Genomic DNA, 23,058 nt, shown 5'->3' with positions numbered 1-23,058 from the left:
ACGAACACAAACCTTCAACTAAATAGCATAAGTTATAAAAATAGGAGAATTATGGAACAAAATAAAAGAGGGAGAAAAAGAAGGTGATGATGAATGTTTTGCTTACCCAAACAAACAAACGCTTTCGGTTTTGGTCGCCGCGCGCGCACCGTCTCTAACTTCTCAGTAAGATCAACTGATGAAGCGAGGAGATCACAATGAAGCTCGTCTCTATTCTTTTTTGTTTCCACAAAAGTCGTAGACTCGTAGTTTAGAGTACTGTATGGACTGAGTCAACGATCAAGAACAGATCAGTTTTATGATCATTATTTGACGTTTCTGAGACACACACACACACACACACACACATAGACACACATACACATAATACCCACCCATCTGTCTTGGTAGCTGGAAAAAAATTGAAAAAGAGAGAAAATCAATTATTCCTTAATCTAAGAATCCAAAACAGTTTGATTCGAACTCAAACAACTTAAAGGCTAGTCTTTCTCACTATTACCCAGTTTCTTCAAGAGAATTTCCTTTTCAACAAAGAAATATTTTGTCGGGAAACAAATAGAAAAAAATATCCAAGTCTAGCGTGTGACAAAGAGAGAAACAGAAAGGAACCAACCTTGTGAAAGATCAAGCCACCAGACTTATTGATGATGCAGAGGCTGTAAATTGCTGGCATTTCGAGGGGAATCTGGAGAAAGAAAATATTGAAGAAACGAGAAATTACGAGGATGAAAAGAAAGAGACTCAGCAATGAACTACAAATGCAAAATGGAGCTGTTAAAATTCAAGTAAGTATTGAAGAAAAGAAGAGCCATGTGGCCTATTAGCTCAGCTGGTTAGTGCGACGTGCTAATAACGCGAAGGTCGCAGGTTCGAGACCTGCATCGGCCACTTTTCCACCTAAGCTTTCCGTAACACTCTTTTTTTTCCTCCGTTTGGCTTCTAGGAAAATAGAAAAAAAAGTACTATTTAGTACCATCTCAATTCACTCATCTCATTATTACAATTTTCTCAAATTTTTACATAAAATATAATAAATAATTCAATTTTTCCAAATCACAAAACAATAATAATATTAAAAATAATATTCTAATAATATTTTATTCAACTTTTAACTTTTATCTAAAATCATCTCATCTCTTTCTCGCTATCCAAACGAGTAATATTTTATTCAACTTTTAACTTTTATCTAAAACCATCACATCTCATCTCACTATCCAAAACGAGAGTTTAACCAAGATTAAGCCCCCGTTTGGATACAATAAATGTTTCATTTTATTTCATTTCATCACATCTTATTATTACAATTTTCCTAAATTTTCACAAAAAACATATAAAAAAATTCAATTTTTTCAAATCTCAAATAATAATAATACTAAAAAATAATATTCTAATAATATTTTATTCAATTTTCAACTTCTATCTCAACTCACTATCCAAATGACACCTAAAATTTCTTCTCTAATTGGTTAATTTTCTCCACAATGAATTGATTTGTATACGATGCTTGGTTCAGAATCTTGTTCAGTGTTTTAAATTTTGTACCGTACGGCCGGTACGGCCGAAATTTTTTCGTTTCGGCCGTGCCGGCCGGTACAGGTACTATACCTGTTCCGTACTGGCCAAAATACTGGCCGTAGGTACCTCAATTTCGGCCTTTGTACCAGCTTATATTTCGGCCGGTACCGGCCGATATTTCGGCCTGTGTTTTTTTTTTTTTTTTTTTTCGTTTTTTCAAACTACAAGCTTATTTTTTTTAACCCCCAATTCAGACTAGACTATTTATAATTTATATATATATGTATTTGTATATAATTTATTTATATATAGATTATTATTTTGGAATATAATTTTTATATATATTTATATATATAATTTATTTATAGATTGACTATCCCGAAACGTTATCCCGAAACGCTATCCTAAAAAGGTACCGGTACCGAAATATTTCGTTCCAGTGCCTTGACCGGTACGGCGTCTGGTACGGTATTCAAAACATTGATCTTGTTCCATTAATTTAGATTTTTTTTTTAAGATAGAAAAAATTCTATTTATTCATAACGTAACATTACAACTTTGATTTGAGATATATAGAATACAAGTCAATTATTGCTTTTAAGGCTCCTCATTACACAAATTTCTTTGTGACTGACATGGTCTAATCCATTGTTGTAACTCTCTACAGACAAACAGTCTGAGAGACAACACTCTGTCCTAAGAAAAATTTAACAAACCTCACATTCCGTCCTAAGACAGAATTAAACAACCCAACACTCAGTCTAAGACGGAGTAGATGATACACTCTATGGACAAAATTCAAGAGACTGTTATTTTTTTTTAACCTAAAACAAAAGAGATAACAGAAAATGTAAAAGATACATAGGAAAATAGCGGATTACAACTTGGAAAGTTGTAAATTCTAAGCTGTAGATCCGCATTTTCAACTTTAGAGGAAATAAAAAAATGTGAACACCGAGGTTGTGGTGGTGCGTGAGGGGCAAGCGCCATCTTGGAAGTACGGTGGAACGTCAGGTTTGAAGAAACCGATGGCTCTGGTCCCAAAAAGGCCGTGCGTGGCGGCGATAGAGCTCCCTTTGTAGTGGTGCGTGGATGTCACACACGCACTTTGGGCCTCGTGTATGGCTCACGCGCTGTTCCGTTCGACCAGATTTGTCGTCCGTCTGAAGGATCGGTGCCTTGAGAATCTTGCGGTGGGGCGCGTGGTGGTCGCTTGGCTCCGGAGAACAGCAGATCTGCATTTCGCCCTACTGTGAACGAAAAAAATAAATAAAACCAGAAAAATAAAAGAAAAACTAGAGATAAGAGAGATGAGAGATGATGGAGGAAGGGAGGGGGGAGGGAGGAGCCAAAGTTCCAACACCCCTCATTTGGTCTTTTTTTTTTTTGGGGAGGAGATTGTATAGAGAGAAAAGAGACAGAGAGCGAGAATAGGATTTTTTTCTTAGTGCAAGATTTTCTATTTTTAATTTAGTTATTGGTTCATTATGATGTTTACACTCCTTGTCGTCTTCATCAAAATTGCATTCCTATTACCTAAATTTTCATACACCATGATCTCCATGAATAAGAGTAATGAGTTCAACCAAATACCCAATTCAAAATGAATAATTCTACTTATCATCCTCACACATTACACACTTCACCTATTTTAATTTTATTTTTTATTTTTTGTATAACAAATATGTAGTGTATAGATGATAAGAAGAATAACTCAATTAGTTTAATAAGAATAAATAATAATAATAATAATAATAATAATAATAATAAAAATATTATTAAAATATGTAAAGTATGTGATGTGGGATGGTGAATAATATCCCTCGCCGTATATATCCATGATGGTGAAGAAGACAATATACTAGCAGTGGGGCCAACATGCGAGGCACGTTTGCCGGTTGAAAGAAATATATATATATAATATATATATATATATTTATATGGATCATATATATATATATATGAATTTTTTGAGGTGATAAATATTTCCAAACCAAAATAGATTGACCATATCTAGGGTTAGTTTACAGACAATCAGCCTGATGGGCTAACACATAGACACCATTAACTATTTCTAATGAACAACCAAATCATATACGTTGGGATGCCACATGCAACAAGAACATCATAGAAAACATCATAGGAATGTAATCAAGTAGGCCACAGTTCATTTGTTGGTCAATGAAATAAAAGAGAATAGAACAATGATAGAGCGAAACACAAATACATATGACAACCAGTATCTTTGATTGTTAAGCTGTTGATAAATAACACTTTTGAAGACACCATAGTTATCACTTGCACATTTGTTAACGAGGAAACCACTTATGTATTGTTATGATAATAATAGAATCTATACGGTTTTTGTCTCCCATAGGGCCATAAGTTTAATTATCATTATTACTATTTTAGATTTCTCAAAAAAAAGGACGAATAATATAATCTCTCCATACCTTAAAAGATGAAGGTAAAGTAGATGAAAAGCATAATAAATGAGAAATCTTGAAAAAAAAATTTAGAGGCCAGCTATAAACCGATTACTAGTTACCCTTTTAAACCGATCACTAATAGTCATTTTCTTAACTATCAAATAAAATAAAAAATCTTTAAAAAAAATAATAAATAGATGATAGGAAGGTAGTGAGCATATCATTATCATTAACAAATTATTTGGTCATACAAACGTACCTGCAGGTTTTGTTTTGTTGCCATGTGACAATAAATGCATTTTTTATTTTTTATTTTGAAACGTGACAATAAATGCATGAACTAAAATTCCAGGTGTGCAAAAGCATTGTATGAAAATAGTAATGCATCATAGCTTGGGGAAACATTAACAGAGTTAACAATATGTCATAAACACTTTATTTGCGTAAGTTCTTTTTTCTTTTTTGGGATCCTTGTCGAGATTTTGTGTATTAATTATAAAAAGATTCATAATGCAAGCCTACTGTTCTAGTACTACCAGCCCAGCCCATCTCTTTTTTTTTTTTTTTTCATTTTTCTTCCCCATTTCCGTCCCTTCCCGAACCTTCTTCTCTTCATCTGATTCTCTCTCTCTCATCTTGAAATTTCACAAACCGGTCCCTCACTTTCTGCTCTCTCTCGTTCTACCCTCCCCCCTCAAACCCACTCTCTCACATGTTTATCTTTCATAATGTTTCCTCTCTTTTTCTCTTTCTGCATTCGTTGGAACCAAACCTCTCTCTCTCATGGTTCCTTGTCTTCTCTCTCTCTATCTCTTTCTCCATCATGCATCGGTAGCGAAATCAAAGTGCCGACTTTTCTATTGCTTTGACAACCTATCGTTAAAAGAAGTGGTATTTGTTTGTTGAGAGATTCGACGACCTGGCCAAATTGACTTCTCTATCTATTCTGTAAAGTTCTATTCACACAAGGGTATAAACGAAATGAAAGGTGTCAAATAAAATTAAGTTTACTGTTCATTTCTGCATACTTACCGATAGACTCTTTTAAGAATAAGGAGATATATTATTTTTTTAAATCAATGAAAATATTACGTCTCAGTTTCAATTGGCTGGTGTAAAAAGGGAGCTTTATTGCACCGGACTGTCACTCCCTAATTTGTAATGGGTTTTCTTGGCAGTGAGATGAGCAAAAATTGAACCCCTCTTACGACAAAGCCGAGATTATAATTTTGAGGGGGCCCGCATATTTTAAATTGGATTAACTTCTTCAATTGTAATTTAACAACATTAAAGTGATAAAAATAAAAGAATAATCATACACATGATTTATTATACAACTATTTTACAATTAGATTTTATGTATATTTTAAAATTCAACTATTTTTAGGAAGTTGTACTGTTATATTAGTTAATTGTAAAATATATTGTAAAATATCATTATGAAAAAAAAAAAGCCAGTGAAAAAAAAAATTCAAAATCAAAATAAAAGATGCATTTTTCTTTTACAAAGAATCGGGCTACTCTGCCGTCAAGAGTAGTATGTTCAAGTTGATCGCTTGTTACTTTTTGATTTTTTTAATATATTTAAATATATTTAAAAAATAAAAAAATATCTCAATATACTTAAAATTACTTTCTTAATTACTATATAAAAAAATATTTTTAAACGGTCAAATTAAACAATATAACTTGAGAGGAGGCAAAATAATTTTTTCCTTTTACAAAAGTTACAAAAGCAAAAAGCTGATACAACCTTATCTGTCAACTTTCTTCATGACATTGGGGTTCTCACTTGGTCCGGTCTACACCCTCTATTGAGTCTATTTGGTTGTTCAGTAAAAAGGGAAAATTAAAGTCAGTCTGAAATCAAGAACGTCCTGACTTTGAACAATTATGAATGAAAATTATGAAGACGTGTATTTATCTATTGCTATTATAGTAAGATTATAAATTTTAAAGAAAAAAATTTCACTTATTTTTAATTTTTTTCAATCATCTCTAATGTAACATTCAATGACTGAAAAGCTATTTATTATTTTTTACTTATCTATCCATCATTTCGTACCATGTCGTGGAATAATGAAAATTACTACAATAAAATTTCTTTTTAGAAGGACAAGTATTTTGTTCCAAAAACTTTTAATTTCGTCTCCGAAATTATGCCTCATTTATTTTTGTAGATGATATGAGATGAATTAAGATTAAAGTTTAAAAATTGAATAAAATATTGTTATAATATATTTTTTAATATTATTTTTATTTTGAGATTTGAAAAAATTAAATTATTTAATTTATTTTATATTGAAATTTGAGAAAATTATAATAACTAAATTAGATGAGATGAAATGAATTAAAAATTTTTTTGAAAACAAACGAGGCAGAAGAAAACAATTGCATCCCCATTTTATTCTAAAAGTTCAGTGCCAAAAATCATTTTGGGTCAAAATTCAAAATTTGGTCTCAAAAGATTTTATTTGAGATGAAATTTGTCCAGCCCGTTTGAGAAGCGTTCGAATGGATCTTTTTGACAAAATGTTTTTCATCCCTAGCTAATGTGTGTTCAAACGACAATAATACCGTTCAAACATAATCTTTTGGGACGGAATTTCTTCATCCTTAATTGTTATTTGAACACCAATAATTCTGTTTAAAATATAAAAAATAATAGTAATTTAATCCCAAAATCTTTATGCAAATAGATATTGTAATTTTCCTATTATTTTTACAACTGAATATTTTATTGTTAAAACTTAGACAAATTATAACAAACAATCGAATGAGTTTTTAGTCAATATTTGAATGGCCTCACTTTTTATGTTCAAATGTAATTTTCTCCGCTCCGTAATTGACAATAAAAAAGAATTTATTATATAGAAATACAACAAGATAATTAATTATGAGAGCAAATATAAATAAATTCCCATGAAGACAAGCCCATTATCCCAACAGTATCAATAATAACAAAGCTATAAAATTGTATGTTAATAACAAACAAAGACACACAAAATCACTTCATTCGAATCCATCGGGTTGATAGATAGCATGACCTTCACTCTTGTTGCATGAAATTCATATCACGATCTATCACTGGCTTAATCTCCTATTGCTTTTCTCCATTCTCAGCCCATATACGTGTTCCTGCAAAAAAAAAAAAAAAAAAAAAAAAAAAAAAAAAAAAAAAAAAACAATTTAACAAATGAACTAAGTCTAGATCTTCTTTGACCGAACTTGATTGCAAAGAGAACATTGGCATCACACAATTCACCGGACATCATGTAAATCACGGATGGGAGAACATTGAGCTATGAGTTTGTTTATTCTGAGCGTATGTTGTACACGGCGTTGGGTTCAGGCATTTCATCGAACCGTTTGTACACACTGGCAGCCATAGAACTTGTCCGAGTAGGTAATGAGGAAAACACAACTTAGCAACAAAGAAATCACCATAGAATCCAAGGCCTCTCGTGTGGTTCTAGCAAATGCAAGGGTGGGTTTGGAAAATCACACAGCAATCTGTAACTCAATAAATGAAAAACAGAGTAAAGAATGAAGATGTGGTGAAGTTAGAAGATACTAGTGCAGTATATGTTCTGTAAATATGCGGGGTGTATTTATACAGTATTTAGAGCCTCAGCTGAGGCTCTGTACTAATAGATGAAGAAAGTGATGATAATGCATATTATTTCAAGCAATACTTAATACCTATCTATAATATGTATGTCAATACATTTATCTATCTGCTGTGTTACTTACTAATGTGTTTTTTATTCTTGTGTAAATAAATGGATCTAATGTGGCACAATCTGGACCTTTGAAACAATTAAAGCTGAGCTGCTTAAATCACGTGGGAGATCCATGACTACATCTGAGGATTAAATTGCTAAGCCGCTGAATTGCTCCACGTGTCTGCATCTGTTGTACCATATATATTCGTTGCTAATCATTGTAACCCTAATTCGATTCTCATTCTGTATTTTGATGGCAACTAAGAGAGAGAGCAGAGAAAGGGGCGATTTTAGGGTTTCTAGGGTTTTGCTCTTAGAAAAGAAATTAGTGCGATTTCTGGTAGAAAGTGAGAGAGATTTGTAACTCTAAAGTACTGAGACATTCTCTGTGATATATTGTTCATCAATAAAGATCTCTGAGGCCATTCCTACCGTAGATGTAGACCATTAGGGTCGAACCACGTATATCGGTGTGTTCTTTCCTTTATTTTCGTTATTTTCATTATTTCCTTTTACAGGTTATATTTTCTTGTCTTTCTTGTTTGCTGTTTATGATTCTTGATAAGTTTCATGCGTCATATTGTTCTATACTGTTCAATAATTGTAATCTGGTCAGATCTTGTAATATTGGTTATTCTTTGGTTGTGGTTGATATCAAACTGCGAGACTTGTGATAATTGTAGTTTTCTGTTTGGTTGAAAAACTGAAAGTTTTATAACAAAGAATCAGAAAGGTTTTATCACAAATTAATTAAAAGTTTTGGTAATAAAACTAATCATTTTTCTAACACTACATTTGTGAATGTTATGTTCAAATTTTCGAAGCTATTACTAGCAATCTAACAAATTAATTTCTAAACGTGAGGAGTAAAATAAAATGTGATGTCCTACCAGAATTTCATGCACAAAGCTTCTTCACATCTTCACAACTTGGATGATGGAGCATATAAATTGTCCGAGAGTGAGCAGCAATAAGGTAACAGCAGCTGCAGTAGAAGCTGTTTTCCAAGGAGTGCCGAAATAATCACGTTTCAAGGTAGCCTTCCAAGTATGCTTAGTGTTGCTATAGAATGCATTCAAATCTCAAAACAAACCCCGATAAGCACCTTTCCTGCTATCATATATACTATTCGTCCCCAAATTATTGATAAAAGATGCCACTGAATTGCTGTTGGCAAGCCAATTAATGATGATTCCTTTTCTAATAAGTAAATCTGCATCTTTGGGAGTGTTGATTAGGAAAGTAAATAGCACAATGTAGTCTGTAAAATGTGAATCATATGGATAATGGCATTGCTCAAATGCTATGATGTTTCGATAAGTAGTCTCTGTCGAATTATACATGTTCATGCATGGAATTTCCAAAGTTCCGTTTGTGAATTCCAGGTCAAATAAGCATTTGCTTGAGCTCACCTTAAACTTCACTCCAGCCTCGTACAACTGGCTTGCAGAATATAAATGATCAGCACTAGGAAGATCATTATTTTCATGCGGTAGCTTTAGGAGCTTTTTGGATGATGGAAGAAAAAATGCTCTGGCGAAATCAGCAAAGTGTCTTGTTAGGTGAAGCAAGCATTTGCATAATCTCACCTTAAACTTCACTCCAGCCTCGTACAACTGGCTTACAGTATATAAATGATCAGCTGATCTAGCAAGATCATTACTTTCATGTGGTGACAATAGCTTTCTGGATGACGGAAGTAAAAATGCTTTGGTCAAATCAACAAAGTGTCTAATTGGTTTCCAAATCAACAAAGTGTCTAATTGGTTTCTCTCCAAGATTTCCAGGAAATTCCTGATCTTTTCTAGCCTCAAAGACCTTAATTGCAAACGAAGTGAAGGAAGGATACTCATCATTCGGTGCACATGCAAGGCTAAATAATATCTCAAGAGCAAAGAAAGGAAGTTGATTTTCAAGTAACTCCAAGTCTAACATAATTGCCTTCCACGATATTGGGTTTAACAGTATATGGTTCTCACGAATAAACCTATCTGATCCTTCGAACCATATTTCGTAGAATAATTCAATAATAAAGATCCCATCCACCAAAATTAATTTCACGAAATCGTCACTGCTAAACTTGATGGTTTCTGCATAACAACTACGCACACTTTCTTCATTTAGCTTTATGGCATTTACTAAAATCTCTATGTTGAAGTCAATTTGCCGCAGGAATCTCTGAAAATATTTTAATTTCAACTTTTCCATGGGTTCTAATATTTTGCTGCCATGGTGGAAAGGCCCCATTGATATAACCTGAGGAGTGTAGGCTTCCTCATTCAATTTTCGAAGACAAGTTGGAATCCTGTAGATACAACACTCATTTGCTGATAAGGGTGGCTCCAAGCTTGCAGCCATTTCTTTGATGCTATTTAGCAACTGATCTCTATGTTGATTTCCATTTCCACTACTCAAAGTGTTTGTAGCTTCCTGACCCCATTGTTGAATTTCAGCATGCTTTTGATTTCCATTTGTGACTGAAGCAGTTTCCACTTTTTGTTGAATTTCTTGATCATCACTTGTTGATTTTTCCATCTCACAATTAATCTTCTTAATTAATTAATTGGCTTCCAGCTCCTGGCCTGCTACTTACACAAATTCAGACTCCGTACTGATTACAATACAATTATATTATAAAAATATGGGCCAATTTTTTGGGCAACTTAATTAGAGTACTTTAATGCTAATTTTTTCATATGACGGCTTTAAGAATTAAAAGAAAGAAATTAAAATAAGTAACCAGCTAGTAAAGCAGCTATAAGCAAACAAATGAAAACCCCATGCATTATCAGTCATTCAAAGTAAATTAACCATATCATATTATATATTATTTATAGATCACCTAGCTAGAAAAATAAATACCCAAATCAACAAGCAAGCTGCCGTGAATTTATTTTGTATGCAACGAGTTGAGTGTTAGCTGATGAACTAACTATTGATAAAAATGTCAATATCCTAATAAATTAATATCTCAATATTCAAAGCAAAGAGGTCCAGATAGCGCACACACACACACATATATATATATATATATGCATGGAATTAGATCCATAGATATAGACGACGGGCTAATTAGTCATTTTTTTTTTTATAAATAATTTGTCGTAAATACTCTTTTTTATTACAGTGAGTAAGCCTAAAAACATAACAAATGATTCTCAATAAGTTAAAATAATAAAGCAGAATATTATGGAACAGAATAAAAAAGAGAGAATGTTTTGCTTACCCAAACGAACAAACGCTTTCGGTTTTGGTCGCCGCGCACCGTCTCTAACTTCTAAGTAAGATCACTTGATGAAGCGAGGACTCTGTTCTTTTTTGTTTCCACAAAAGTCGTAGACTCGTAGTTTATAGTCCTGGACTGAGTCAACGATCAAGAACGTACATAGTTTTATTATTATTTGACGTTTCGTTGATTTCACCTATCACAGCATTACTCACGGTAGCTGGATGCGGGACCAAGCATTAATATTCAACACCTAATTTAAACTCAAGACCTATCATGGAATTACACGTGCCGTGACTTATCATTATGAAAATGTCTTAACATTAATCTGGTTGTCCCAAAAAAAAAAAACATGTCTTAACAAAATCCTCTACTGTAACCTTGCTCTTGGTATAAAATTGTAAATCTCTAAGATTTTCTGCATGGTAATGGATACCAAACCTGTGAGTAATTATTGTAGGCATGTGGTCAATAATAAACATGACATGGCAAATCTGGACACATATAACTTAACAGTTTTATCTGAATCTAAATGAAGTATCTAAGATGCAGCAATCTAAAATATACCATTTGGAGAGATACATAAGTTAACCATTTGACAGATTCTTTTGCAGCTAAAAAATACAGTTAGGGTGGAATTTACAACAAAAAGACCCTATCTATTACTGTATTTAATTAACACTTTATAATTTATCATCTCTGCCATGTGGATAGTGTATTTAATGAGTGGAGGATAATAATTACTTGTGGATGCTCCCAACATAGTGGTTAGTGCACTAGGGAAGTAAAGAATCCACTACCATGCAGCAGAGGGTACGTAGCTCCATGCACTTTGGATGTCCCACTAGCCCAAAACACTTCTTCATAATCACATTTTTCAGCTTTAGCTACATAACTGATTGGTAGTTTTCATCAACTAAAATGAGAAGCATTTTTAATTCTCGGCTATCATGGCATCACACGTGTGCTGTAACGCCCCGTTCCCAGAAATCCGAAGAGTTAGCTCATGTAACCTAAATCCAACTTCCATAACATATTTAAATACTCCAAAATTTCCAAAAAAGTACAAATCCATTTATTCAAAATCCGAAAATGATAAACCTACTAAAAAGACTCTCCAATAAACTTGTACCCTCAGTTACTTATTCCACTACGATCATCGCATCTTACTAAAACTTCCTACTCTTGTTCACTAGCTGAACCATCAAAATTATCTGAAAAATATTTAGAGATAAGGGGTGAGTTATCAACAACTCAGTAAGCAGAGGACATATGCTAGCATGCAAACATGAACATTTACAAAGTACAGTATGCAGAACAAAATGTTTTCCAGAGTTATCATGCAGAACAAAACATGTTTTTAAAAGTAATAGAGCGATGATTTTAAGACAAGTAAAACCTATAGTACTTTGACATAACATAACCTGAGCATCATCACCACATCAAAATAGAGCATCTTACAGAGCAGAGACCATGTTTCACCCCCGTGGTAGGATTGTGCTATCCCCAGTGGCCAAACCGGGCAAAGACAGAGGTGAAATCTTTCTCTTATTCTTCTCGGAGCCGCAAGTGTGTACACATGAAAGACCACAATAAAACCACTTTGTTTCCAAAGTGGGTGCACTCAGAGACAGAGAAGTTGGTACCAACCCAAATAGAGCAGAGCATAACAGAGCAGAGCAGAGATATAGTCAGATACAAAATCAGTACACTATGCCAAAGGTTTTCAGATGCCATATCAAAACAAAACAGAGTACCAAAATATAATCAGATCATTCTCACATACTGAAAACAAAAGTCGGAGCATCTTTCTAAATCAATGCACAATTTTTCAGATTCTCAATATCGCTCTTTTTTAGATTTCAGAGACAGCATGACAAAATTTAACTCATGTCTACACAATGCATGTCAGAAAATATTTTTCCTTTTTCGTACAGATTTCATGAGTAGTGCAAATAAGTGACCGAGGTTGGTTTTTCCTAAGTTCTCATTTCATCACAAAATACGTAAGGTTTTCAAAAAGTCAACCTCAGTCTCAATAATTCGTGTAAAACCTAGTATAGGAATCCCGCTTACCTGACTCCTGCAGAGTATTATCTATGTCTTGAAAACGACCTCTAATGATTTCGTCACCTATTGATAGGAACAAAATATACACTAAGTGTTAAAAGACAATTGACACAACTTCTATCTAAATAATTAAAACCCATAATCCCAAATCATATTATAGCAAAAACAACTCACTAAAACAACCATATAATAATCTGGACAGCCCGCACTTCAACCCAAAATACCATATACTAATTTTGATATTGACCTATTCACCCACCAAAGTCAACGTCGAACACAAATAATCAAAATATCAACCCCACTTCAATGGCCCCTAACTGCAAGCAATCACTAACAACTCAACCAAAACAACAATAATGTAACTCCAAATAATTTAACCTCCACTCCAACGGTCGTATAAAAATTCGAATAGTACAAAAACAACCACTACTTAATCCCGAGTATCCATTTGGTTTACTGCACGTCCAACCCAAAATAATCCAACACTCCAAGATCATTCCAACACAAGGTGTTTGCTTACACACAAAAATGCCCGAGAGCTCACGAACTACATATTTCAAATATTACATTGGAGTGAAATAAACTGACTTGAAGTGAAAGTGTGTGTGCGTGCGTAAGATACCGAGAACGAGAATGGCCTACCCGCAAAAGCTAACTTCTCCAGTGATGGCTTCAACGGTTACACGGAAAACAAATTCGGGGACCCACGAAAACGCAATACCAAAAACCACAAAGCAAAAACAAATCTGCAAGTGATGAGAAAGAGAGGGCCGGTTGAGAGGGTTGTAGTTCAGAGTCTTAAATGTCGAATAAAAGAGAGGGAGAAAGAGATACCTGTAGGCAAAAGATTACCAAGTGGAAGAGGAAAAGCCGCATCTGAAGAGAAAATAGAGGTACGCGAGAGAGAGAGGCACATTAATCTGCAGAATTGGAGGGATCGATAGAGTGAGAACCGATTTTGAGGGAAAAGAAAAATGGAGGAAATTTAGGGCATGAGATTCGGACTCACGAAACAGAACCAACGAAAACAAGAGATGGAAACGAGAAGGGAAGTGGGTAACGTGAGAGAGAGAGACACGAGGGAAACCAAAAATCGAAAGAGAGAAACGAGGGAGAAAGAATCGGGGAGAAAAGGTTGAGGAAGGAGGGAAACTTACCCCTAAACGGCGCCGTTTCGCACTCCTCCAAGGAAAGGGCTAGGCCTTTGTGCATGATCCGAGCCTCACAAATACTGGGCCTTACATGTGCTGACTAATTATCATTATGAAAATTTCTTAACATCAATCTGGTTGTCCCAAAACCAAACATGTTGGCCTAGGTCTCCTATGAGAAGAATTGGATGGCCATGTTTTTTAATTAATTTATATATATATATATATATTAAGAACATTATGTCATTATTTATATTACTCGTGAAATATTATTTTTCTATATTTACAAGTTTTTACACTACATACCATCCACGTTGCATAACTTGATTTCAAAAATAAATTTTCAATCTTACAAATAAAATTATACCAAATTTAATAGATAACTATAAGCAAAATAAGCAACCAAGCAAGAGACTCACTAGGTGAGGCAAATTTGAGCCTATTGAAACAAGAAGATTTGTTGTAGCTCAACAAGGTTCAATAAAACTTACCCAAAAATAATGAAAATGTTGCACCTCCTTGGACATTTTGAGCCACATAGCACCTCAATTACCATACAATAATTGGCTTAAAAAAACTTCTTGACATTAGCTGCCAGGAATAACCCTAATATGTTAATTTTCTCCACATTGAATTGATTTGTATACAATGCTTGGTTCAGAATAATCTTGTTCCATTAATTTAGTTGTTTTTTTTTTTAAGGTAGAACAAACTCCATTTATTCATAACGAGACATTACAATTTTGACCTGAGATATACAGAATACAAGCCAACTACTGCTTTTAAGACTACTCAATACACAAATTTCTTTGTGACTAACATGGTCTAGTCCATTGCTGTAACTCTCTACAGACAAATTGTCTGAGAGACAACACTCTGTCTTAAGACAGATTTAAGAAACTCCACATTCTGTCCTAAGACAGAATTAAACAACCCCACACTCTGTCTAAGACGGAGTAGAGGACACACTCTATGGACAAAATCCAAGAGACTATGTATATTTTTTTTAACCTAAAACAAAAGAGATAATAAAAAACGTAAACGATACATGAGAAAATAACGGATTACAGCTTGGAAAGCTGTAAATCCTCATTTTCAACCTTAGAGGAAATAAAAAAATGCAAACACCCTGGAAGTACGTGACTTGGTACGTGAGGGACACGCGCCACCCTGGAAGTGCTGTGGAGAATCAGGTATGAAGAAACCGATGGACCAGGTCCTAGAAAAGCTGTGCGTGGCAGCGATAGAGCTCCCTTGCGGTGACGCGTGGATGTTACGTGTGCACTTTGGGCCTCGCGTGTGGCTCACGCGCCACTCTGTTTGATGAGATTATTTGTCCGTCTGAAGGATTGGCGCCTTAGGAATCTTGCGGTGGGGAACGTGGTGGTCACCTGGCTCCGGAGAACTACATATCTGTATTTCACCCTACTGTGAACGAAAAAATAAAAATAAAACCAGAACAATAAAGGAAAAACAAGAGAGGAGAGGGGGGAGGGATGAGGGAGGAATGGAGAGGGAGGGAGGGAGGAGCCAAAGTTCCAACCCCTCCTCTGGCCTGAGTTTTTTTTAGGGGGATTGTGTAGAGAGAAAAGGGAGAGAGCAAGAATAGGGTTTTTTTCTCAGCGCAAGATTTTCTATTATTAATTTAGTTGTTGTTCCATCATGATGTTTACACTCCTTGTCGTCTTCATCAAAATTGCATTCCTACTGCCTAATTCTTCATACCCATGATCTCCATGACTAAGAGTATTGAGTTCAACCAAATACCCAATTCAAAATAAATAATTCTAATTATCATCCTCACACATTACATACCACATCTATTTCAATTTTCTTTTATTTTTCGTATAAGAAATATATAGTGTATAGATGATAAGAAGAACAACTCAATTAGTTTAACAAGAATAAAAAATAATAAAAATAAAAAATATTATTAAAATATATAAAATGCGTGGTGTGGGATGCTAAATAGCATCCTCGCCATATATATCCATGGTGAAGAAGACAATAAGAAGGTAAGATTGGGCACATCTTTTATATATATATATATATATATATATATATATATATATTTAAATCAATGAAAATATTACGTGTAAGTTTTCAATTGGTAGGTTTAAAAAGGGAGCTTTATTGCACCGGACTAAGGTTCTGTTTGGTTGCAAGACTCAGCTAAGATCAATTCAGTCTAGTCTAATTTTAACCTGAGTCTAACATCCAAACACCCAACTCTCAAATTATCAAACTCATCTCAACTCAAAACTTCATTACACGTGAGATTCACAACTTTTTTCAACTCAACATATCTTTATACGTGGGACCCACAACATTTTTCAATTTTTCATAAATAGTACCAAACTCATTTTACCATCCAAACACATCTAAACTCATTTTAGATGGACCTCACATAACTCACTCCACCTACTCAACTCACTGTTATTTATAAAGAACTCAGCTCAGATTAGCTCAACATCTAAACGCAGCCTAAGTCACTCCCTAATTTGTAATGGGTTTTCTTGGCAATGAGATGAGCAAAACTTGAACCCTATTAGGGACAAAGCCGAGATTATAATTTTGAGGGGGTCGCATATTTTATATAGGATTAACTTCTTCAATTGTAATTTTTTTAGCAATACCATTAAAGTGATAAAAATAAAAGAGTGATGATACACATTACTTTTTATACAATTATTTTACAATTAAATTTTATTTATGTTTTAAAATTCAACTATTTTTAGGAAGTTGTTCTGTTATATTAGTTAATTAATTATAGAATATATTGTAAAATAGTTGTACAAATATCATTATTAAAAAAATAAGTGAAAAAATAAATTCAAAACCAAAATAAAAGATGCATTTTTCTTTTACAAAAGTTACAAAAGCAAAAAGTTGATACAACCTTATCTGTCAACTTTCTTCGTGGCCTTGGGGTTCTCACCTGACTTGGTCCGGTCCAGACCCTCTATTTAGGTTGTGTTTATATGTTGAACTGAGTTAAAATAAGTTAAATTTTTTATAAATAGTAGTGAGTTGAGATGATATTATGAATTTTTTGAGATCTACTTAAGTTAAGTTTAGATATATTTAGATGTTTAAATGTATTTATAAGAAGTTAAAAAATGTTGTAAATCTCGCGTGTAAAGAATTGTTGAGTTGAAAAAAATTATGAATCCCACGTGTAAATAGATCTTGAGTTAAATAATATTTAGTGACTTGAGAATTATGTTATTAGATATTAGGTTAGGCTTAAATTTGAACTCAGCTCATATGGACTCAGCTGCTTTCATGTTCCAAACGTAGCTTTCGCTGTTCAGTAAAAAGGAAAAGTTAAAGTCAGTCTCAAATCAACAACGTCCTGAATTTGAACAATTATGAGTGAAAATTTTGAAGCCGTGTGTTTATCTATTGCTATTATAGTAAGATTCTCAATTTTAAAGAAAAAAAATGTCACTTATTATTAATTTTTTTCATCATCTCTAATGTAACAATCAAGGACTGAAAAACTATTTATTATTTTTTACTTATCTATCCATCATTTCGTACCATATCGTGGAATAATGAAAATTACTGCAATAAAATTTCTTTTAGAAGGACAAGTATTTTTGTTCCAAAAACTTTTCATTTCACCTCCAAAATTACGGCTCATTTATTTTCATAGATGAGATGAGTTGAGATTAAAGTTTAAAAGTTGATTACAATATTGTTAGAATATATTTTTTAATATTATTTTTGTTTTGAGATTTAAAATTTTGAATTGTTTATTTTATTTTGTATTGAAATTTAAAAAAATTGTAATGATTAGATGAGATGACAAGAATTGATAAGTTTCCTGAATACAAACGAGGCAGACGAAAACAATTCCATCCCCAATTTGTTCCAAAAGTTCCGTGCCAAAAATCATTTTTGGTCAAAATTCAAAATTTGGTCTCAAAAGATTTTCTTTGAGATGGATTTTTTGACAAAAAGTTTTCCATCCCAAGCTAATATGTGCTCAAACGCCAATAATATCGTTTAAACATAATTTTTTAGGACGAAATTTCTTCATCCTTAATAGTTGTTTGAATACCAATAATTCCATTTAAAATATAAAAAAATAATAATAATTTGATCCCCAAATCTTTATGGAAATAGATATTGTAATCTTCCTATTATTTTTACAACTGAACATTCTATTGTTAAAACTTAGACATATTATAATAAACAATCGAATGGGTATTTAGCCAATATTTGAATGGCCTCACTTTTTATGTTCAAATGTAATTTTCTCCGCTCCGTAATTGACAATAAAAAAGAAGTTATTATATAGAAATACAACAAGATAATTAATTATGAAAGCAAATATAAATAAATTCTCATGAAGACAAGCCCATTATCCCAACAGTATCAATAATAACAAAGCTATAAAATTGTATGTTAATAACAAACAAAGACACACAAAATCACTTCATTCGAATCCATCGGGTTGATAGCATGAAATTAATTCATATCATGATCTATCACTAGCTTAATCTCCTATTGCTTTTCTCCATTCTCAGCCCTAGCCCATGTAAATGTTCCTGCCAAAAAAAAAAAAAGAAAAAAAAGAAATCATAATTTGGCAGCCATAGAACTTGTCTTGAGATCTACACCTCTCGTCGCAAGCCATTTGTACTGAACATTCAAGTAGCATGTCCATCATCAGAATTTCATAAAATGTAGTTATCATCCACGGATTAAAAGTCATTTCATTGTCACTGCACCAATCATAGCAGTAAACACTGGGACTAAATCGTCGACTCAAACCATAGATGTCCAAGAACAGACTGAGATCATACCAATTTACAAACCACTTATATGGCAACCCCATATGGCACCAATGCGAAAAATGGTCCTATTTGGCAAGTGTGTGGTATTATAAGGGAAATTAATTATAGACATTTGAAGATAAGTACAAGCGACACTGAAGACTTGCAAAATATGTGTAACTACTATAGATTGTAATGGGCTGAGTTTTCATGATTTAATCATCTCTTTTCCTGTTCCTAATCAAGAGTTCATGTTGTATACTACTCATGTGCTTGGGCTATACCTTTTGGGATTTTAATAGAATCTTTGTTTGGTCATTTATTTAATTCTTGGAAATAAATATGGAGAAAAACACCCATATCGAACTAGTACACTTAAAAGATACAAGCAAACAATTAGCAAGAGGCTAACCATAGAATATTTTGAGAAAAGATCCTTAGGCAGCTGTCACATCCCACTAGCTGAGTGTACGTAGATATTCTTCTCGACAGAGGACGACAGGAGCAACTGTGGCAAAATAAAATAGCATTAATATTCATCGGGTTTGGGAAACCAAGTTGCTAGAAATATATTGAACACTTCACTTGTACAAGTAGATTTTATGGTGGATAACTCCAAATGATACTAACCCCATTTGCAGACCATGAGAGATCCAAGAGTTCCCCGGTGTAGACATAGATCCAAGATTTATATAAATATATATATATATATAATACTATATATATATATATATAGCCCAGTGTCGTATAGACTAAGTACAAAAACCACCCAAAAGCACAACACATCGACACCCTAACTTCATATCTCCCCGGTGTCACAAAAAACCACCCAAAAAATGTGCCCTTCTATGAGAAGCCCCTTATGGGCCGGGGGAATCGTTACACTGAGTCTGTCGAATTGACTCAGTGAACGACGGGAAAGCCCTAAAGAAAGACTGCATCAGATTGTCATTTTGTATCTGATGCTCCCTCAGCTCCCGCAACTCTGTCCTCATTTCATCCAGCTAACTCTTGTAAGCTTCAGCATCCTTCTTATATTGTTCAGCATCCTTCTTATATTGTTCAGAATCTTTCTTGTGCTTTTCAGCCTCAGACATGTATTGTTGCATTTGAAGTTTGTCACATTGTCTACTTGACTCGGGGATGACCATTTCCCCAAGTCCCCGTGCATATCCAGGTCGATGGCCAAGAACCTCCCTAAAGACAGTCGCTGCTGCCTCATCACTACGTTGCTCTGGTCCTAGGCCATCTAACCTACCTTGCATCTCCTTCTGCACATTGACAAAGCAACGATTAGAAACAAATTTAAAGCTAGTGCTATGTTAATATTTATCACGTATAGAAAGAAACATAGATCCCAACGGTTGTTTCTGTACTACTCACATAAGTAGTTTTTGTAGCAGGTGATACAAATGCATTCTTTTTTCTTCGACCAACGCGTCTCTTTGTAGAAGTCATCCAACTTTTGTCCATCTAAACAAAGACATGGTGGGGAAGAAAGTTAGGTCAGCAGAGACTTTAAATATATAAGTTCGATGAAAAACTCACCATAGGCCAAATGTTGGGATAGGAAAAGTACAAGTTAACTTGAATCAGATTTATGAATGTGGCTAGCTAGGCATCTCAGAAGGTTTAAACTCGAAGCCATTTTCAAGGATAATTGGCTAACAAAACTTATATGGGAGCTACAATGTTTATGACATCATATGATGCCATATGTCCCAAAAAAATTTTAAACCGGGGGGAGGTAGCTATATGAATTAACGTGAGTCAAGTATCGATGAGGACGCTAGCTACTCCATCCCTAGTTTTTTGTCTTAAGGTTGTAATGTGTATTGATATATATATATATATATATGTATATATATGTATTTATCAAGACTGGACCAATAATGTTTGATTGTGATAGTAATAACCGTCGATGGCCAACTACATGTCTAAGCCCCTTCCCTCTCATGTGTATATATATATATATATCCATGTGTGTGTGTGTGTGTGTGTGGGTATGTATGAGATATACACATGATATATATAGACTTGCAAATGAACAACATCACCCAAATGAACAACATGGATATATATATATATATATATATATATATATATATCCATGTGTGTGTGTGTGTGTGGGTACGTATGAGATATACACGTGTGTGTGGGGCTAACCATGCATTTATGTACGTAAGGGAGATCGAGTATTGATTCTCAGTCTGTTGAATACTCTCTGCACAATGGCACGCTATATATTGACTTGAATATATAACTAGGTTGATAACATGTTTAAATTAGAATATTAACTATGTTCAGATAAAAAGCCTACACATGTACTAAAACAACTTGTTGACTAAATATGATGAATGCATGCATTATACTGATAATTAAAGAGTAGTTTAAAATGTTTTGAAGGTTTTTCACATCATGCAGAACGGCTATTTAAACTCCATTGCAAAGAAGGTGGCCTCCCTCACAGCCCAAAAGCAGAGCAATGCCTCATTGGGAAGTGGGTTTTCGTTCAAAGACAGTGTAGTAACAGGGAGTGGCCAGGTTTACCTTGGCAGAGCATGGGGTGAGTATTCCAGGGTGGTTTTCTCATACACATTCTTGGACAAGGTTGTTCTTCCCCAAGGGTGGAGTGATTGGGGTGATCAAAAGCGGGATTCGTAAGTGTATATATATATATATAGCACTACTACTCTTGGAAAATCAAATATGATCAAATGATTCATTAAAAGTTAGTGATCAGTTCTTGCGCATAATCTATATATTCTTTGGGGTTGTTGCAGAGGAGTGTATTATGGAGAATACAAATGTAGTGGACCAGGAGCCAACTCAACAGGAAGAGTGCCTTGGGCTAGAATGCTCACCAATGAAGAGGCTGAGCCTTTTATTGGGACTCACTATGTTGAAGACAATACTTGGCTCATAAAACCTCTTTAGGTAATTATTATTATTTTCTTTTTTTCCAACCATCCTTATAAAATAAAATATTGCTTCCTAGCAGCTACTTGGTGAAAATTTATATTAATATTCATTGTCATTTATTTAGTAATATTGAAGTACTGCAATTAAAAAAAAACTAAAATTATATATAATATATATATATATATATGTAAGCTATAACGTACAAGTGAAATAAAAATTATTGCAAGGATTTTCAGAATTATGATGGATCGATCTCAAGCTAGCAATTATTCCTGAGCCATATATATATATATATATATATATTATATATAATATATATATATATATATAGATATGTATATATATAGCTAGTGCACTTTGTGGAGGACCCTGCTGGCCTGACCCCAAAAATGTGTGCACCATTGAAAATGGAGGCAGCAGTATAATATATATATTGTCGATCGATAGTGGAATCATGAATACCGGAGTATTAATTGGCATCACTTCATGAATTCTTAACCGAAGCTTTAATTCTAACAACAATACCACTATCATGCTAACTCCTATATACACACACACACACACACACACACAACACACACACACACACACACACACATACACGCACATGATATATAAAAGAAACGCGAGGTACTGTAAACTCGGTAATAATCAAACAATGAACAATTAACGCTTTATTAATGTACCAGTACTATACAACTTTCCGGCCTTATACAGAAATATAAAAAATGTATGGATATGTATATATATATATATGTGTGTGTGTGTGTTGTGTGTGTGTGTGTGTGTGTGTGTGTGTGTGTATAAACCACATGTACTGATCGTCGAAATCATCGATATATACATGTTTATATATATAACCAGAGGAGAGGGATACTGCATGCATGCAGCATGGATAATTGAGAAACAACTCTAGATGATCAGCTAATTATATATTTCTAAGGCCAAACGCAGGACTTGGCTATTTTCCAATTCTGAGCATCCTCGACGTTGTCAACGTATTTCGCAATATTAATACATGATCCAATGTCGAAGTAGCCAAGGTACTCTTGGTTAGGCGGCTTGACAGCAAATTGGCAATTGCCATTCAAACCATTAGGCATTAATGTCGTCCCACAGACAAAATACAAGTCATCGTTAACTCCATATACCCACAAACCAAAAAGAAAATGCAAACACTGATATTGCCATTCAAACACTAATTATATTTTAGTAAATTCAGACTTTAAACAAGGA

At 33.8% G+C, this 23,058-nt stretch overlaps 1 protein-coding gene and 2 long non-coding RNA genes across 4 annotated transcripts; 1 reads left to right on the top strand and 2 right to left on the bottom strand.

Annotated features, from left to right (window-relative positions):
* Positions 1-6,828: 6,828 nt before the first annotated feature.
* On the bottom strand, positions 6,829-8,756 carry LOC121245553. The gene is made up of 2 exons (XR_005936830.1): positions 8,560-8,756; positions 6,829-7,082 (listed from the first exon to the last, which is right to left on the bottom strand). It is a non-coding gene; the product is annotated as an uncharacterized LOC121245553 (long non-coding RNA).
* Positions 8,757-18,736: 9,980 nt separating this feature from the next.
* LOC121245554 lies at positions 18,737-20,165 on the bottom strand. Its single transcript, XR_005936831.1, has 3 exons — positions 19,531-20,165; positions 19,313-19,408; positions 18,737-18,766 (listed from the first exon to the last, which is right to left on the bottom strand). It is a non-coding gene; the product is annotated as an uncharacterized LOC121245554 (long non-coding RNA).
* A 1,016-nt stretch (positions 20,166-21,181) lies between these two features.
* Positions 21,182-21,925, top strand: LOC121245552 (probable pectinesterase 53). 2 transcript variants are annotated; one of them, XM_041143583.1, is made up of 2 exons: positions 21,182-21,466; positions 21,684-21,925. In XM_041143583.1, exons 1-2 carry the CDS (start codon positions 21,319-21,321, stop codon positions 21,824-21,826), a joined length of 291 nt encoding a protein of 96 aa, XP_040999517.1. In that variant the 5' UTR covers positions 21,182-21,318; the 3' UTR covers positions 21,827-21,925. The 2 variants fall into 2 exon arrangements, with proteins under 2 accessions (XP_040999517.1, XP_040999516.1); XM_041143582.1 differs by having other exon boundaries at positions 21,182-21,560.
* The last annotated feature ends 1,133 nt before the right edge of the window (positions 21,926-23,058 follow it).

Source organism: Juglans microcarpa x Juglans regia, unplaced genomic scaffold (genome assembly GCF_004785595.1).
Source record: "Juglans microcarpa x Juglans regia isolate MS1-56 unplaced genomic scaffold, Jm3101_v1.0 JmScfU0059, whole genome shotgun sequence".
NCBI classification, from domain to species: Eukaryota; Viridiplantae; Streptophyta; class Magnoliopsida; order Fagales; family Juglandaceae; genus Juglans; species Juglans microcarpa x Juglans regia.
Note: the sequence above shows the minus strand (reverse complement) of the source record. Positions and strands in the feature narration are given on the sequence as shown.

Coding starts and splice junctions, on each gene's coding strand:
- LOC121245552 (XM_041143582.1), top strand. CDS start 21,319: ATGCAGAACGGCTATTTAAACTCCATTGCAAAGAAGGTGGCCTCCCTC. Junction 21,561..21,683: donor GGTGATCAAAAGCGGGATTC/GTAAGTGTATAT, acceptor GGGTTGTTGCAG/AGGAGTGTATTATGGAGAAT.